Consider the following 16,257-nt stretch of genomic DNA (forward strand, 5'->3'; position numbering starts at 1 on the left):
TCGTCTCAGGTCCTTTGGACATGTTATCAGGAGGGACTAGTCCCTGGAGAAGGACATCATGCTTGGTAAAGCAGATGGTCATCAAAAAAGAGGAAGACCCTCAATGAGATAGACTGACACAGTGGCTGCAACAATGGGCTCAAACATAGCAACACTGTGAGAATGGTGCTGGACCAGGCTGTGTTTTGTTCTGTTGTACATAGGGTCACTATGAGTCAGAAGCGACTCAATGGCACCTAACAACAAGAACCGATAACTAAGACAGGCCATCCCTGCTGGTCGCCAAGCAACTCATCTGCCTCCCCTCCAAAGTGAGTCTTGCTGGCTGAGTCAACACAGAGCAGGTTGGGGCCTGCCTCACTGCCCCCCACCCTGACCCTGGGCTGTTACCTTGGAGATTATCAGCTCCTCTGAGCAGTCAGAGCCAGAGGGAGGCCAGCACACTGGCTCTTCCGCCTTCTGGCCTCTCTGCATGCCCCACCACTGCTGTCCCTTCACTGCCTGGTGGTCGTGCTTCTGCAGGTGGGCACAGGGAGGCTGTGGCTCTGTAGCTGAGGCCTCCAGGCTCAAGCCTGTACCTGCAGCACCTGCTCTCACCTGTACCTGTGTGGGCAGAGTGCCCGGAGGAAGCAGGGCAGGGCTGACCAGTCTGCTGTAAGGAATGGGGCTGTGAGGGTACACAGGCAGATAGCCAGGTGGGCAGCAGAGTCCTGCGCTCATTGACGGGTGAGGCAGGGCCTGGCTTTAAAGCCACAGGGCCCTGAGGTTGAATCTCTGCTCCCTCGCTTCCTCTGTGACTTTGACCTAGTTTCCCAACCTCTCTGAGCCTCAGGTTTGTGTACAGAGGGGTTAACAGCATGATTGTAGGGGGGCAGCAGTGATGAGCTCCCCAGGAAACTGCCCAGTGGCCTGGTCTGGGAGCTGGCCAGCCCCGTCCTACAGGCCTCTTGTCCAAGCCCCAGCAGCTGGGGTGGAGGCTCACCTCCAGGTAGGACATGGACACCTCATACTCCATGTCGTTGCTGGTCTCCTCAATGGCACGGAAGAGGTCGTTGAGGGTGCGGACGTAGATGCCCGGCTCATGGTCTGTGCCCAGCATGGTGTAGGTTTTCCCGCAGCCTGAGCAGGATGGGGCGGGAGTGAGACCTCGCTGGGCACACTTGGGTCTGTCCTAGAAGCCGGGCCCACCCAGATGGCTAGGGAGGCTGTGGTGGGCAGGGGGCTCAGGACTGGAACCTCGGGGCTGAAAGGCCCTCGGTGGGGTTGGGATCAGCCACAACCTTGACTCCTGCCCAGCTGGAGTCAGGCTAGCTCTCTGAGGGGGCCTATTTCCCAAGGCAGGGACCCCAGGGGCATCACAGGCCTCTCCCAGGTCTGCCTCCTCACCGGTGGGGCCGTAGGCAAAGACAGTGGCGTTGTAGCCCGAGATGACGCCTTCAATGAGGCTCTTGGTGGTGGCCTGATACAGCATCTCCTGCAAGGAAGAGGGGACCGTCAGCGGCTGGGAGACAGGCAGGCAGAGCACAGAGGCCCACAGGCATGCGCAGCCCCCAACAGGGAGATGTTCTGTGGGAGTGGGGAAGGGTGTCTGCTTTCATCCCAGGGGGGAGCGCCAGCTTGAAACAGAGCTCAGGACACCCGAGATGCCTCCCCCGATAGCCGCCTCCTGGCCCCCAGCCCGGGGATACATCGCATCTGCTCCTGGGAACATCCTGCAGATAGGCGAGATAGGGGTCCCCAGGTGTCAGCTTCCCTGTCACTGTGTTCTGCCTGCCCCCTCCCCACCAGACGGGCTTCAAGGGGCCAACCATGGTGTGTTCCCTGCAGGGTTGGCTGGGGGTGCCAACCATGGTGTGTGTCTGTGCAGGGGGCTGGGTGTGCACACGGGCACTTCAGTGCTGCAGGGAGGCTGAGGGTCAAGGCCAGGGCCCGCAGGGCTCCCTCTGAAGCGAGGCAAAGTGCCCAGAGGTGCTCCTGCATGCCCCCAGGCCCACCCTCACCTGGGTGGCAGTGAAGTCAAAGGCCACATCAAACAGGTAGGACTTCTCCCGGGAGCGGTGCGCCCGCAGGATGTCATCAGGGTCCTCCATGGGGTCCATGAGAATCACCATCTGCAAAGGGCCCTGGGGTAGGCTGGCACTCACCCATTCCCAGGTCAGCACTCAGAGTTCACGAAGCCTGTGAACTCTGACCTCACCGGCCTCACGTCAGGACGTGGGCAATGAATGGAAGGCCCAGAAGCCTTGGAGGCCACGCCCCTGGTTTCCAGGTCCTGTGGGAGGTCGCGGAGCCTGGCAGCCCCATGCTCTGAGCCCTGGGTCATTCCAGCTCCACATCACGCTCTCCGGGAGTGAGGTCGGGGACACTTGACCTCGAAGGCCCAAAGAGGAAGCCTCAGAACAAATGCCCTACAAGGCACCCCAAAGGAGAAACACCAGAGGGATGCCCAAGCTATAGTGAGCCCCAGACCCCAGGGTGGGGGGCTTCCTGTAAACCCAGCCATACCCCGCACCCCCTCTACCAAAGAACGAGCAACAACCACAATGGCTTGCACTTTCTAGCCGTTCTTTTGCGTCAGGACCTATTTTAAGCACCTCACACATCTGAGCTCCTCACAACTCCGGGCCAGTGGAGAGGACAATTCTTACTCCCACTTTACAGATGAGGAAATCAGGGCCCAAAATAGTAACTTGCCCAAGGTCACGCAAGCGGAGGAACCAAAACTCCACAGACTTAATCCCCTCATTATAGCGGGGTGCCATCTTCAGCCCTGCCCGGCCCGCCCTGCCTACCTCACCCCTCCATGCCTGCCTCACCCCTCCATGCCTGCCTCACCCCTCCATGCCTGCCTCACCCCTCCATGCCTGCCTCACCCCTCCATGCCTGCCTCAGACACGGAGTGGACTGAGGGTCAGGACAGGGGGCTGGCTGGTGGCTGGGTGGGACAGGAAGAAACAGGGTTGGGTTTGGGGGTAGCCCACTTGTGGCTGAATGAGGTTGAGAGCCTCAGTCTCCCTTTCTGTCAAATGGGGACAACAGTAGTATCCACCTAGAGGGCCGTGACTAGTCCATGAGATGACGTGTTTAACATGCTCAGGCATGATGCTGGGCACATACTAAGCCCTCAAGGGTCTTTGTTCAAGGGGCTCTTAACGGGGAAGCAGGGACTGAGGCCGGGTAATGGGAAGGTCTCCTGTTCCCTGCATCCCCTCCCCCTGGCTGTCCCAAGGAGGTGCCTACTGAGAGGCAGCTGGCACCTCTAAGTGCTCTGTGCCCGGGAGTACCTGGGCTCCCTGGAGTGCTGGCTGGAGCCAGACAGCCAGGGGACAACACACCGCCGCTGCGCTCCACTCTAATGCGATGGGAGGACGATCTCCAGGGGCTGTGGCGGAGTGGAGGCGCCCCGCCAACAGAGCAGCCTCACCAGCCCCTCGCTCTTCCTCTTCTGAGGGGACAGGGAGGGGCAGCCTCATGCCAGTGCCCCCTCCCACCAGGGAATAACAGTCACTCGGGATTATTGCTATGTTATGAGCAGAACAACGACTGTGAGGATGGTGCGGGACCAGGCAGTGTTTCGTTCTGTTGTGCACAGGGTCGCTATGAGTCGGAACCGACTCAACGGCACCGAACAACAACATGATTATTGAGTCCTTTTACATGAATTAGGAGAGGCTGCTGGTTCAAGTCCACTCAGAGGCGCCTCCAAAGAAACGCCTGGCGATCTACTTCTGAAAAACGAACCACTGAAAACCCTACGGAGCACAGTTTTTCTCTGACACACATGGGGTTGCCATGAGTCAGAGTCCACTCGACAGCAGCCGGTGGTGGCAGTACGTGGATGAACTCGCTCACGATTATTACCCTCGGAGGGGGAAATTGAGTCACCAAGTCAAACAGTCAGGGTTGGAGCCCTGGCAGTCTGGCTCCTGAGCTGGTACCCTGCCCCACCACACTGAGCTGCCACTCACACACCCTCTCTGCTCCTCCACTCCCACAGAGGGGGATCTCATGGAGCTGGGGGTGGGGCAGGGGGCCACCCACTGCACAGCCCCCACGCACACAGTCCCACCTAAGTCTGACCTCGGAGATTAGAGCGGGTCCGAACAGTAAGCGGAGTCCAGAGAGAGGGCAGTGAGGAGGGGGCGGCTGTCATACTCCCCCCAAAGGAGGCAGGCAGCAGCTGCGCCCCTTCCTGAGTCATTAGGGGATCCAGGTGGCAATCCTGGAAAGGAGCGGAGAACAGGCATGGGGAGCAGCCACTTGGAGGCAGATGCAGAGCTGGGAGCCAGTCGAGCTCTGCGGGTGCAGGGGACCCACGACTCCTGCTGCTGGGGTCCCTCTGGGTCAACCCCAACCAGCTCGAGGGCTTGAGAAGCCCAGTCCCAGGAGGATGACAACCTCGGGGTTCCCACCAGACTCGCCCCCGCATTCTACATACACCTGACATCAAAGCCTCTTTCCTCGGCCGCCTGGAGTCGGGTGTCTGTTCAAGGCACTGAAACTGACCACAGACCCAGCGAGGCTCCTTCTGGGATTCTCAGGGGAGGAAGCAGCGGCGTGTTGGCTCCCCAGGAGGCCCAACACCAGGAGCCTCCCCCAGAAGCCTCATCCCCTGCAGATGGGGTTCCAGGTAAACCAGGGAGAGGGGAGGGCCCAGACAGGCTAGGCGGGGTTTGTGTGGGGAAGGAATGAGGCCACTGACTTGGGTCCCCTCACAGCTTGCCAAAGGTTGGGTGGCCACCGTGCACTAAGTGTGGGCAGTGTTACCTGGGGGCCCACCTGTCCCAGCCCCGGCACTCCTCAGGGCTATGACTTCCACGCCCTCTGAGACTCGTCCTGGATCGGTTCCTGTCCCAGGCCTCAGAGCCAGCCATGGCAGCCCTGCTCAGATTTCGGGACCCATGCAGTGGGTATCACTGGCACCTGACCAGCCGTACCAGCTCTCTCCAGGTGCTATGCTTGATGGACATGGGAGGGGCGGTCAGCCTGAGGTTCACCCTCTGGGGCGTTTGGTGCAGGGGATCTCATCTCCCACCACTCACCTGCCCACAACCCCCGGGCACTGCCAAGTCCCAGGGCACCCTGGGCACTGGGAGCCTTTGATATCCGGGCACCTGAATCAGTGCATTGTCAGCGCAGCTGCTGTGACCCTTGTTAAAGAGGGCTTTGTCTGGGTCCCCGCTGTCTGGGCCCGGCCCTGCCCACCCTCCAGGGCGTCAGCCCCTACGCCTGTCCACTCTGGCACACAATGGAGTCCTTGTGCCCTCAGCGAGGTGAACTGGAGCTGAGCTGGGAGGACTGGGAGGGCTGGAGGGCTACTCCAGGGCAGCCGTGGAGACCAGAACAGGGAGTTCCGGCCAGTTCACCAGGTTTACTGAGTGAAATGTGGCTTCCTGCCCTCTGACACTCACCATCTGGTGGAGAACAGATCATTTTAATAACAAGGAGGGTGCTGGACTACAGGGGCCGATGGGAGCAAGAGGACCCATTGCCATCAAGTTGATTCCAACTCACGGAGGCCCCATGGGTGCAAAGTGGAACCGCTTCATAGGGTTTTCAAGGCTATGTGTGATCTTTCAAAAGCACATTGCCAGGCCTTTTGACCGAGGTGCTTCTTGGTTAGATTCGAACGGCCAACCTCTCAGTTAGTAGCTGAGCACTCAACCGTTTGCACCACCCAGGGACTCAGGAGCAAGAGGGGAGGTGCCTAGCGTAGTCACACCACTAGAGGAAGTCTTCCTGGAAGAGATGGCGCCACGCTGAGTCTTAAAGGATGAGCAAGAGTTGGTCAAGGGGTATGAGGTGGGAAGAACATTCCAGAAAAAAGCATGAGCCAACCAGAGATGAGAGGCAGGCGGTGTGACGTGGTCCTCAGCTCGGAACCACTGGGTGTTATGGGTAGAATTGTGTCCCCAAGAAATATGTTGAAGTCCTAACCCCTGATACCTGTGAACATGACCTTTTTTAGAAATAGGGTCTTTGAAGATGTTATCAGTTAGGTTAACATGAGGTCATACTGGAGCAGGGTGGGACCTAATCCCCACTGAGTGATGTCCTTCTAAAAGAGGCGAAGAGACACTGAGAGACAGAGGAAAAACAGTCACCTGAGCATGTAGCCGAGGAATGCCTGGGGCTACCAGAAGCTGGGAGACAAGAAACGATCTTCCCCTAGAACCTTTGGAGAGAACACGGCCCTGCCAACAGCCTGAATTCAGACTTCTAGCTCCAAAACCAAGACAATAAATTTCCATTCTTATAAATCACCCCACCAGCCTCTCCGCGGGAGAAAGACATGGCAGTCTGCTCCTGTCAAGATTACAGCCTTGGAAACCCTATGGGGCAGTTCTACTCTGTCCTATGGGGTTGTTATGAGTCAGAATGGACTCGACGGCAATGGGTATAAGTCCCCGGGTTTGTGGCATTTTGTTTCAGCAGCCCCAGGAGACTGGTACGTTGAGCATTCTTGTAAAAAACAAAGATTTGGGGAGAGAGCTCAGGAATTTCATCTCCTGTCCTCACTCCAGGGATCCCCACAGCACTGAGAACTCATATGTATGTCTGGAGGTGAGCATGTCTGCACCCCACAGCCAGGCCCCTCTGACCACATGCCGTCCCTTGTTCTGGAAGCCTCCTGCACGTCCTCTGAGGCTCCCTGCACATGCCACCCCTGGCCAGCACACAGCAGACTGCCAAGGAATGTTTGCCAAAGAGGACTCCCTGCCATGGTGTCCTGGGGCCTCTGTGTGAGGAGGCACAGTGCTGAGTGCCTCACACACACTTCGTCAATTCCCCCTCACAACTTATGAGTAGGTATCCTGACTGTCACCCCGGGGTGGCACAAGTGGTTTGTGCTAGACCACCAACCCAAAAGTTGGCCATTCGAGCCCACCCATCAGTGCCACAGAAGAAAAGCCTGGCAATCTGCTTCCATGAAAATTATAGCCAAGAAAACCCTATGGAGCAGTTCTACTTTGCAACACATGGGGCCGCCATGAGTCGGAGGTGACCTGCTGGCAATAGGTATGGTTTGGTTTTATTCTTGCTATCCCTGGATTATAGATGAGGAATCCGATTGGTTAGGTACTCTGCCGAAGGCCACTGCAAAGTACAGAGACAGGTTTGATTTCAGGGCTGTTTGGTTACAGGCCCCAGGCCCCTAACCATTCGGCAATCCAGCCCTGCCCCTTGAATGAACAACTGCTACAACCTGAGGTGTGCCCTTGGCCAGCCCCTCCCTCAGCCCTAAGGTGGGTGGGCTCAGCATGGGCGTTCTCTTTCACCATCCCGGTTAATATTTTCTCATGCCCACAGCACGCTGGGCAATTGCCTTTGGGGGTTGGATGGGGACACCACTCACAGAGGACAGTGCAGGGATCTTTCAGTGCTGGCGAGAAGGCGGGGCAGGAGAGAGGAAGGGCCCAGCTGCCCCCAAAGCTCCAGGTGGCCCATCTCAGCTGAGGCCTCCATTTGAGCCTCCCCTTCACTGCCTCCACTCAATTCAATGCAGATTTTGATCTTTCCAGAGTTCAGTGTAGATTTGGAGTCTTCAAGCCTGGAAACCCAAGATCCGGTAGGGAAGCAGGGGACCTCAGGTGGGGGGTGGGGTGGCTGTCTAGTCCCTCTGCTGTGTCCCCATTAGGAAAGGTCTGCTAGGCTCCTCCCTGGCATCTCCTAGGTGAGAAATACTCAGAACAAAGCAGGTCACGAAGTTCTTCCTGCTGCAGCCACTAAGCTGTTGGTGACTTGATCAGCTCTGAAGTTTTAACTGGCTTCTTTCTGCCTCTAAGTGGCTGAAACTAGACCAGTGTTTCTCAACCTCAATGCTATTGACATTGCTGGCTGGACAATTCTTTGTGGCGGGGGCTGGCCTGTGCATTCTAGGATGTTTAGCAGCATCCTTGGCCTCTACCCACTAGATGCCATTAGCACTCCCCCCCAACCCCAGTTTTGAAATGTCTTCTGGGGGCAAAATCATCCATCCTACCCCACACCCAAGTTGATCTAGACTGTCTCCTCTAGCCTTCAAGGCTGGCAGAGAAGATCCCTGAGGGAAGGGGTGTCACTAATGAGGTTCAGGTTCAGCACTGCTGTGTAACCTTCAGGAAATTGCATTACCTCTCTGGGCCTCAAGTTTTTCCCAGTCGAAAGTCAAGGAGAACCGACAGGATCATATCACTGAGAGAAGAAATCATATCAACACCCCAATCCTATCCAGGAAGCCCTCTAGCAAAAAATCCAGCTCTGAGAAGGTCCCAGTCTACAGAACTCATCCCTAGTCCAATGAGTCAGACCCAGCCCCTTTATTTTCCAGGGTAAAAGGAAAACAAAAGCCTGACTCTAGGTGGATATCCTCTTGCAAGTTTGTTTCTAGTTTTTTTTTTTGTTTGTTTCTTTTGTTTTTTCTTTAAGAAGGAGAATTTGTTGAGAATATATCATGCCGTGAGTGCTCAATAAAGAAGACTTTGATGCCAGGAAAGGCGTCCCTGAACCCTATCAGCTTCCAGGCTGGATGGAGAAGGCCAAAATGGAGCCAGCTGAGCTCGTAAAGCCACCAAGGCCCAGCTGTCTGCTGAGGACAGAGCTGTAGCCTGGCTGATGGCCTGGCCGGGTCCGAACCTCACTATAGGACTCTGAGGGCCCAGGATGGGGGAGGGGTGACCTAGAAGATATCCTAGGGCTGTGATTCATGTAAAATGCAGATTTCCAGGCACCACCACAGACTAACTGACTCAGAATCTCTGGGGGAGTGTGACTGTAAATTTGCATTTTTAACATGCATCTTCTCCTCTTACTCATCCTGATGCTAAATGTGAGAACCCCTGCATCTGAGCAGCATTATCCATAATAACCCCAAAGTGGAAACAACCTAAATGTCCATCAACTGATGAATGGATACACCCTGTATGGTATATCCATCCAATGGAGTATTATTCGGCCATAAAAAGGAATGAAGTACTAAAACAGGCTACGGATGAACCTTAAAAATATTATGCTCAGTGAAAGAAGCCAACTGCAAAGACCACATATTGTACAATTCCATTGATATGAAATGTGCAGAAAGTGCAAATCTATTGAGACAGAAAGTAGACAAGTGGTTGCCTAGGGCAGGAGGATGCAGGAGGACTAGGGGATGATGGCTAAGGACTGTGTGAGGTTTCTTTTTGGGGTGATGAAAATATTTAAAATGCATTGTGATGATGGAAACACAACTCTGAAAATATCTAAAAGCCATTGAATTGTACACTTGAGACCCATGACTTGTATGGTATGTGAATTATACCTCAATAAAACTGTTAAACAAAAAGAATCCTTGGATCCTCCCCCAGTCACTGTCCACCATGTTCAGCTCTTTGCAGCAACAGGGCTAAGAAGCACCCAGATGGTGGGCGTGTAGGGAACTCCCCCCCACCCAGCCCCCAGCACTCACTGTCTCTAGCACTTAGCATCTGTCACCTTATCCTTTATTTATCTTTCATTATAGCCTCACATTTGTGTGGACACAGTCTTCCTCACATTATCTCCGTTAATCCCCTCAGCAGCTCTCTGGGATGGATGTGGTGGGTTCTTATTATCCTTGTCTTCTGATGAAGAAACCGAGACACGAGGAGGGTCTCCAGCTTGCCTGTGGGCACCTGGCCAGGGCGAGGCAGGCCTGGGGGAAAGCCTGGGTCTGTGGCTTCTGACTCTGCGTTCTTTCTAGTGGTTTAGAGTTGCTGTTCTGTCAGGAGCCCAGACTCTGCGCCACACTTCCTCCCCTCTGTGCCACACTTCCTCCCCTCTGTGCCACACTTCCTCCTCTCTGTGCCACATTTCCCTGCTCTCCAGCCAGTCTTCTCCGTGTCCCTTCTGCCTTCACTCCTTTCTCCCCACAAACCCTTGGCCCACCCCCAAGGCCTTCCCCACTGCTGGGCCTCAGGAGGGCCCTCTCCTGGCTCCTCTGACAGGCCCCCAGGAGCAGAGGTGGTGGCAGTTGGGCTTTGAGCAGATGAATGCTAATTATACAAAAAAAAAAAAACCTGTTTCCGTTGAGTTCACTCCGACTCATAGCGACCCTATAGACCCTACAGGACAGAGTAGAACTGCCCCATAAGGTTTCCACGGAGCGCCTGGTGGATTCAGACTGCCGACCTTTTGGTTAGCAGCCGTAGCTCTTAACCACTACGCCACCAGGGTTTCCAAATGCTAATTATAGGATTACACATATTGTCAGTTGACTCAAATCCTGTAGATAAACAGAATCTAGAAAGCTGGGACGAGGGCTGGCAGGCTGGGGGTGGGGGGTGGGAGGGAGAAGGTGGCTGCTCGTTCCAGTGCTTCTTTTCCCACCCTGGAGCTCCTGGGCCCTCCAGCTGTCAGGCTGCACCCTCTCCTCCCCCCGCCCCCCGACGGCAGTCATCGGTGGCACCCAAGAGGTATCAGCTTTCAGGATCTAATCCCACCCCAGATGCTACCAGGAAACCAAGATCCTACCACCTGCTTCCAGGAACACATATGCGGGGAGGTAACCACTGGGGCCACTGCACCTGGAGTTCTGCTGTGGGAAGTGGGGAGGCAGGAGGTGGGGCCGGGTGTTACCGCTGGGGCCTGAAACCTTCCCCTATGTCAGCCCTTCAGATAAAGAGTTCCCACACTGAATGGGGTCTTAGGATCAGGGGCCTGCCAAGGCACCTGAACTGTCCCCTTACAGCATCCAGACCCTAACCCCAGCTCTCCCAGAGTTCAGGCACAGCAGGCCCACTTGTCCCCGGAGGGCACCTTGCCTGTGGGATAGTCCAACCCCTGCAAAGCTGTGTTGTACCACCTGCCACGTTTGGGCCTCCCCAGGAGAAGGTTGCTGGGCTTTAAGGAAGGCTGCCCTAGGACCCCTCACTGTGGCCCAAGCCAGTGGGTGGCTGAGTCCCCAGCCCACCTCTCGCCCTTCCGATACCACAGGCCTGCGATGGCGCCCGCAGAGGAAAACGAACCCACTCATCACAGCAGGGAGGCAGGAAGCACGAGGCAGGGACAGCGGACCCTGGCCAGAAGAAGCTGGGCTGGGGAGCCCCTGGAATGGCTGGGTTGCGCAGCCACGGAGGAACACAGCCAAGCAAGGGGTGAAGTAGACGGGTAGAGGAGAACTCCACATCCCAACCAAACGGCCTTTTCCAGAAGGACAGGGCACTGGTGGGCATCTGGGTACAGCTCGCCTTTGCTGCAGAGAGATACTGCTGCCATCCTATCCTGGGTAGGTGCCCAAACTCACCCCCACCGGCCTCCTGGCCCCCAGAGCCCAGAGAAGAAGCAGGGAGACAATAGACCAGCTGCCCCATCAGTGGAGCTGGCCACGCCTGGACCCTGAGCCTCCCTAAGGGCCATGAGGTAGGCCTGGAGGCCACCATGGGGTCCCTGGAGGGGATCGGGCAGAGTGGGAGGCAGGACTCTGGTCTGGCGAGGAAAGCTGGTTGTCCACCTTTGCTCTTGGATTTATGTATCTTCACCTCCCTGCTGTCAGGGCCATATTTGTCAGAAGGGATGGAAGGACTGCTGGCTTCAGGACGTGCCCAGCCTGGCATTTGCTGTGGCTACTCCCAGGCTGCAGCTCTGGGCAGAAGGGCCGGGCTCGGCCACTAGGGCAAGCCCATATCTGCACTCACTCCTGAGCAGAAGGCGCTCGGGGAAGCCGAGGCTTTCCCTGCTGGGCCCGGAGCCCACACTGCACAGACACCCTCTCTGTGCTTCCTGGCCCACAAATGAGCAGCCCTGTTAGGTCTGCCCGGCTCGGGCTCCCCTGGCTGAGGCCGGACCCAGGAGGACGCCTCTCCCCACCTCACAGGGACAGAAAGGAGCCAGTGTTTGCCGGGTGTGGGCTCACAATAGGCTGCACCCTGGAGGGGGGGCCTTTCTATCAGCAGCACTTAATATTATCAGCAGCCCCCACTCTGGCCAGGAGCCAGGAGCAGCAGAGAGAGGGACGCTGCTGTTCCAGCTGGCGGACCTGATATCCTTGGGGGACAAAGGTAGACAAGCAGGAGTGGCCTTGCCCGGAGGAGGTTTCTCCCCCGCAGCTCTCTGGCTCCTCCAGGCTGGCCCCTTTCGTCAGCCAGTCCTGCAGCTCTGGGGAGTGTTTGTGCTAATAGACAAGGATAACTAATATTTATAGGGTCGCTATGAGTCCTAATCAACTTGATAGCCTGGGTTTTTTTTTTTTTTTTTTTTTAACGTGCGAGGAAGGCAGGCAGGGGTGGTTCAGTGGCAGAATTCTCGCCTTCCATGTGGGAAAACTGGGTTCGATTCCCAGCCATTGCCCCTCATGTGCAGCCACCACCCATCCATCAGGGGCGGCTTGCGCGGTGCTAACATGCTGAACTGGTTTCAGCAGAGCTTCCAGACTAAGATGGACTAGAAGGAAAGGCCTGGTGATCTACTTCTGAAAATCAGCCAGGGAGATCCCTATGGATCACAATGGTCTGATCCACCATCAGTCATGGGGATGGCACAGGACCGGGCGGCATTCTGCTCTGCTGTGCGTGGGGTCACCATGAGTCGGGCGCCAACTCATAGCAGCTAGTAACAACATGTGCCAGGCACGGTTCCCACTGCAGTGGACACTGTATACGTTAGCCCGTGAAGACCCTATAAAGTCGTTGCGTTGCCTTTGAGTTAATTTTCACTCATAGGAACCCAACAGGACAGATTAGAACTGCCCCATAGGGTTTCCAATGAGCGGCTGGTGTATTTGAACTGCTGACCCTTTCGGTTAGCAGCCTGAGCTCTTATCTACTGCATCCCCAGGGCCCCACTGAAGACCCTGTAGGGAAGGTATTATGATTATTGTCCCCATTTACAGACAAGCAACTGAGGCTCCTGGAGTAGCCCACCCAAGGCCTCTCAGCTGGCAATGGCAGGACCTACCCTCCATGACTGTATATGTATTTACTGCCTGCTCTCCCAGCTGGGCCTAACCAGTTTAGATGGGGTCTTCCCAGTCATTTCCTGCTTTCCCCAAAGTCTGCAGAAGGCTGCCTTTTCCACAAGGGAACAGAGAAAGAGAAACCAGGAGGCTGGTAGCCCAGCTCCATGATTGAAGCCACAGGAAGAGGGCAGGTGGGGTGGGCACTCGCCTAGGGGAGCCCAGAGGCAGACAGCATTGGAAGAGATGCTGTCCACCTCGCATTGCTTATCATGGCTGGTGGGTTTCAGTGAGTCCAGCCTGCCGGGCCCAGGCCAAACAAGTCCCACTTGTACCTTGGTAGTGCCACCCTGACTTCTCTGAGCCATCAACACATCCTGCTGCCCTCGGCAGATGCCAGCAGCACAGCCCACAAAGCGGAGACAAGGGGTCGCTGCCAGGCTCCCCACAGATGATGCCACCGCAATGCTGCTCCCCCGGGCACCAAGCCTGCTCCCGCTACCTCCTCCACCGTGCCCACCCTTAACCCCGCACTGGAGTCCCCAACTTCCTACCCAAACAAACGTCCTGGCTGGGGTCTACAGGATGTGTGGTTTGGCCCCTGCCCACCTCTCCAGCCTCGTCTCACATCTCTCACCTTCCTCCCCTGCGTGAGCCACCTTGCCTTTTCTCAGTTACCCAATTGCACCCTCTCACCGAAGGGCCTTTGCACGCCCAAGTCCCTCCGGTGGAAATTTCTCTGGATGCACACACCCCTAATGACCTCTTCTTACGTGTCAGCTCAGCAATTTCTTAAAGGAGCCTCCTCAACCTCCAGGAGCAGGTCAGGTCCCCCTCTTACTCTAGTAGCACTACCTACCACTTTGCAGCCTTTGTTAGCTGCTATCTCATTTGTTTGCAACTCTACTCTTTGATTAACATCTCCTCTCCCCACACACGTGACTGAAAGAAACCGAGGGCAGGTCAGGGTCTTTTCCATCCACCGTCATTTCCCAGCTTCTGGCACAGCACGCAGCAGGTGTGGGTACTTGATAAATATTTATTGTTTCACATGTAACCAGGGATGACAATTTCCCTGCCCATCATCATGGTATCGTGAGGACCAAAGGAGCAAACAGACATCTAAGCACTCTGCAAAGCCTGGACACTCTGGAGTGAGCTTTAGCTCTAAACCCAACCAAAGCAAACCCGTTGCCATCTAGTCAATTCCAACTCATAGCGACCCCACATGATGCAGAGTAGAGCTGCTCCATGGGGTTTTCTTGGCTGTAATCTTTTGGAAGCAGATCTCGAAGGCTTTCTTTTGCGGTGCCACTGGGGTGATTCAAACCACCAACCTTTAGGTTACTACTAGTTGAGTGCAAACTGTTTGCAGGGTCCTTGCTTTAGCGCTAGACCATATAAATACGTGCTCCATGGGTAGCAGTCACATTAAAATGGGAAAATCAGGTCTCGGGCACACGCAAGGTACATGACTTTTTAGAGCTGGACGGCAGTGATCAGGGCTCACTCAGGCCAAGGAAGTGCTCAGCGCTCCTTGGATCAATCTAGGAATGCTTCCTGGAAGAAAAGTCCAGGGCTTTGACACAGCTAAGCACTCAGTAGGTAGAGGAAGGATGGAGTTGCCAGACACAGGGGCCCTTCTTGCTCCCGCCAGGTGAGATCTGAGACCTGAACAGACCCTTGCCTGCCCTGGCAGCTCCTGGCTGCACCCCGCGTACCTGCTTATCCACTTTATGGGCAATGAGGGTGGCCCCTTCCTCCAGCTCTGCCACACTGATGGGCCTGATCCGAAGCGCCACCTGGGAAGGAAGGCCAGACCCCCAGGGTTAGCAGGTGGGGACTGTGCCAAGCCACTGAGAGAGGGGCGAGAGGGTCTCAGGGGTCCTCCCCCAGGCAAGCCCCATGGGTCTCCTCTGTCCAGCCATCCCCAGGCCTCTTTGTCTTAACAAACTCAGTGATTTGAGGCCACTGCCCAAGTCAGAGGGCAGCAGTCTACAGGGTGCCAGCTGTGTGTGAGTCTGAAGTCCCCAGGAGCCCATGCCCAGGGGAGAGCCCCAGGGGAGAGAGCTGTCTGCTTCTCGGGCTTCATCAGCCACCAGCCCAAATTAAATCCTACGGCTCCCTTAGGTTTTGCAGCTTGGTGCGTTGGCACTGGGACAGAGCTGTCTGCGCATCCGCGGACGATGTCCTGCACTGGGAGATGTAGGGATGGTGGCTGCGGACGGGCCGGCAGGTAGCACGGCGCTGGGGGCCTGGCCATCCTCATTTTCCTACGCCGAGGACGCTGTCCCTGGGGCTTCCTCCTCCCTCTGTTCTCCAGCCGCTGAGAACGGTGGGTCTTCATCCCAAAGACTAAGCGGGGGGCATTTCCTCTGCTCCTCAAGGCAAGGGACCTGCTGGGTGTGTGGGTTAACTGAATGGACCCTCACACCGACTAATAACTCATCACTGTCTGAGGGATGGAGGGACAGGCACCGCTTGTCAGATATCTTTACTGGCCTCGCTGGTCAGAGGGGAGAACTCTTCACCCCTCTCAGGGAGCACCTCACTTTCCAACAGATACATTCTAAACTGCCAGAGAGGATGTTCCAGACCCCAGGGCTTGGAGCCTGTGGTGAGGCTTGGTGCTGGCTTGGTGGGGGGGGCTGTCTCAGGGGGTGACATTATCCTCCAGTTACTTCACCATCCACCTGCTGGGGAATCACAGGCCCACCTTCAGCTCTGAGTTAGGGGGTTGGGAGGGGGCTGGGAGAGGGAGACACCCACCCCAAAGTCTGAGTCTCCCCCCTCATCACCTCTGACCTGCAGCACCAACAACCAAGAGCCTCGTCCTCAGTCCCTAGCCGCCCCCATGTCCCCCCGTCTCATCTCAGACCCAGGGCTCTGGGAGCCACCTTGGTCTGTTCCCCCTTCTCTGAATAGTTAGCCTGCTGACTCAGACAGCATCTGTGCTGCAGCCCAGTACCCACCACTCCCGACACCTCACCGGCTCCCCTAGCACCTGGTACTCCTGTCTGCCCACCTGTGGTCCCCACAGGACCGGGACCCCCAGCTCACTAGGAAATGGAGGTCCCCTATGCTCCCCACCTTCCTTCTCCGGGCAGCAGGTTAAGGCGGCCCTGGCCTTTTTGGACCAGAGAAAAGCCTTGCCCCAGAGACCCCTCTGCACAGGCTTTTGGGGTGGAGGTCCTCCAGGGGGAGGGTGTACAAAGGGGTGGGGTTGGAGTTGGGCTAACTTTTCAGGCCTCAGGAGGATGGCCATGATGCCTTGACCCCCATCCCCTAGGACTTGGGGAAAGTTGTCCTGGGCGGTCTCAGCCCTGGCCCTTGAGTCCTCTTAGTGGGATGGGGGAGAGCGGACTGGA

At 56.4% G+C, this 16,257-nt stretch overlaps 1 protein-coding gene across 1 annotated transcript in view; it reads right to left on the bottom strand.

Moving 5' to 3' along the window:
- The window catches only part of KIF19 (kinesin family member 19), a 32,471-nt gene that overhangs the window by 16,042 nt on the left and 172 nt on the right, over positions 1-16,257 (bottom strand). Inside the window, exons 2-5 of the mRNA XM_004374171.2 lie at positions 14,611-14,691; positions 2,001-2,111; positions 1,387-1,474; positions 983-1,119 (exon numbers count right to left, since the gene is read on the bottom strand). Coding sequence (XP_004374228.1) covers positions 983-1,119; positions 1,387-1,474; positions 2,001-2,111; positions 14,611-14,691 — 417 coding nt within the window. The remainder of the gene's footprint in view (positions 1-982; positions 1,120-1,386; positions 1,475-2,000; positions 2,112-14,610; positions 14,692-16,257) is intronic.

The sequence above is a fragment of the Trichechus manatus genome, unplaced genomic scaffold (genome assembly GCF_000243295.1).
Source record: "Trichechus manatus latirostris isolate Lorelei unplaced genomic scaffold, TriManLat1.0 scaffold00028, whole genome shotgun sequence".
In the NCBI taxonomy this organism is placed as follows: domain Eukaryota; kingdom Metazoa; phylum Chordata; class Mammalia; order Sirenia; family Trichechidae; genus Trichechus; species Trichechus manatus.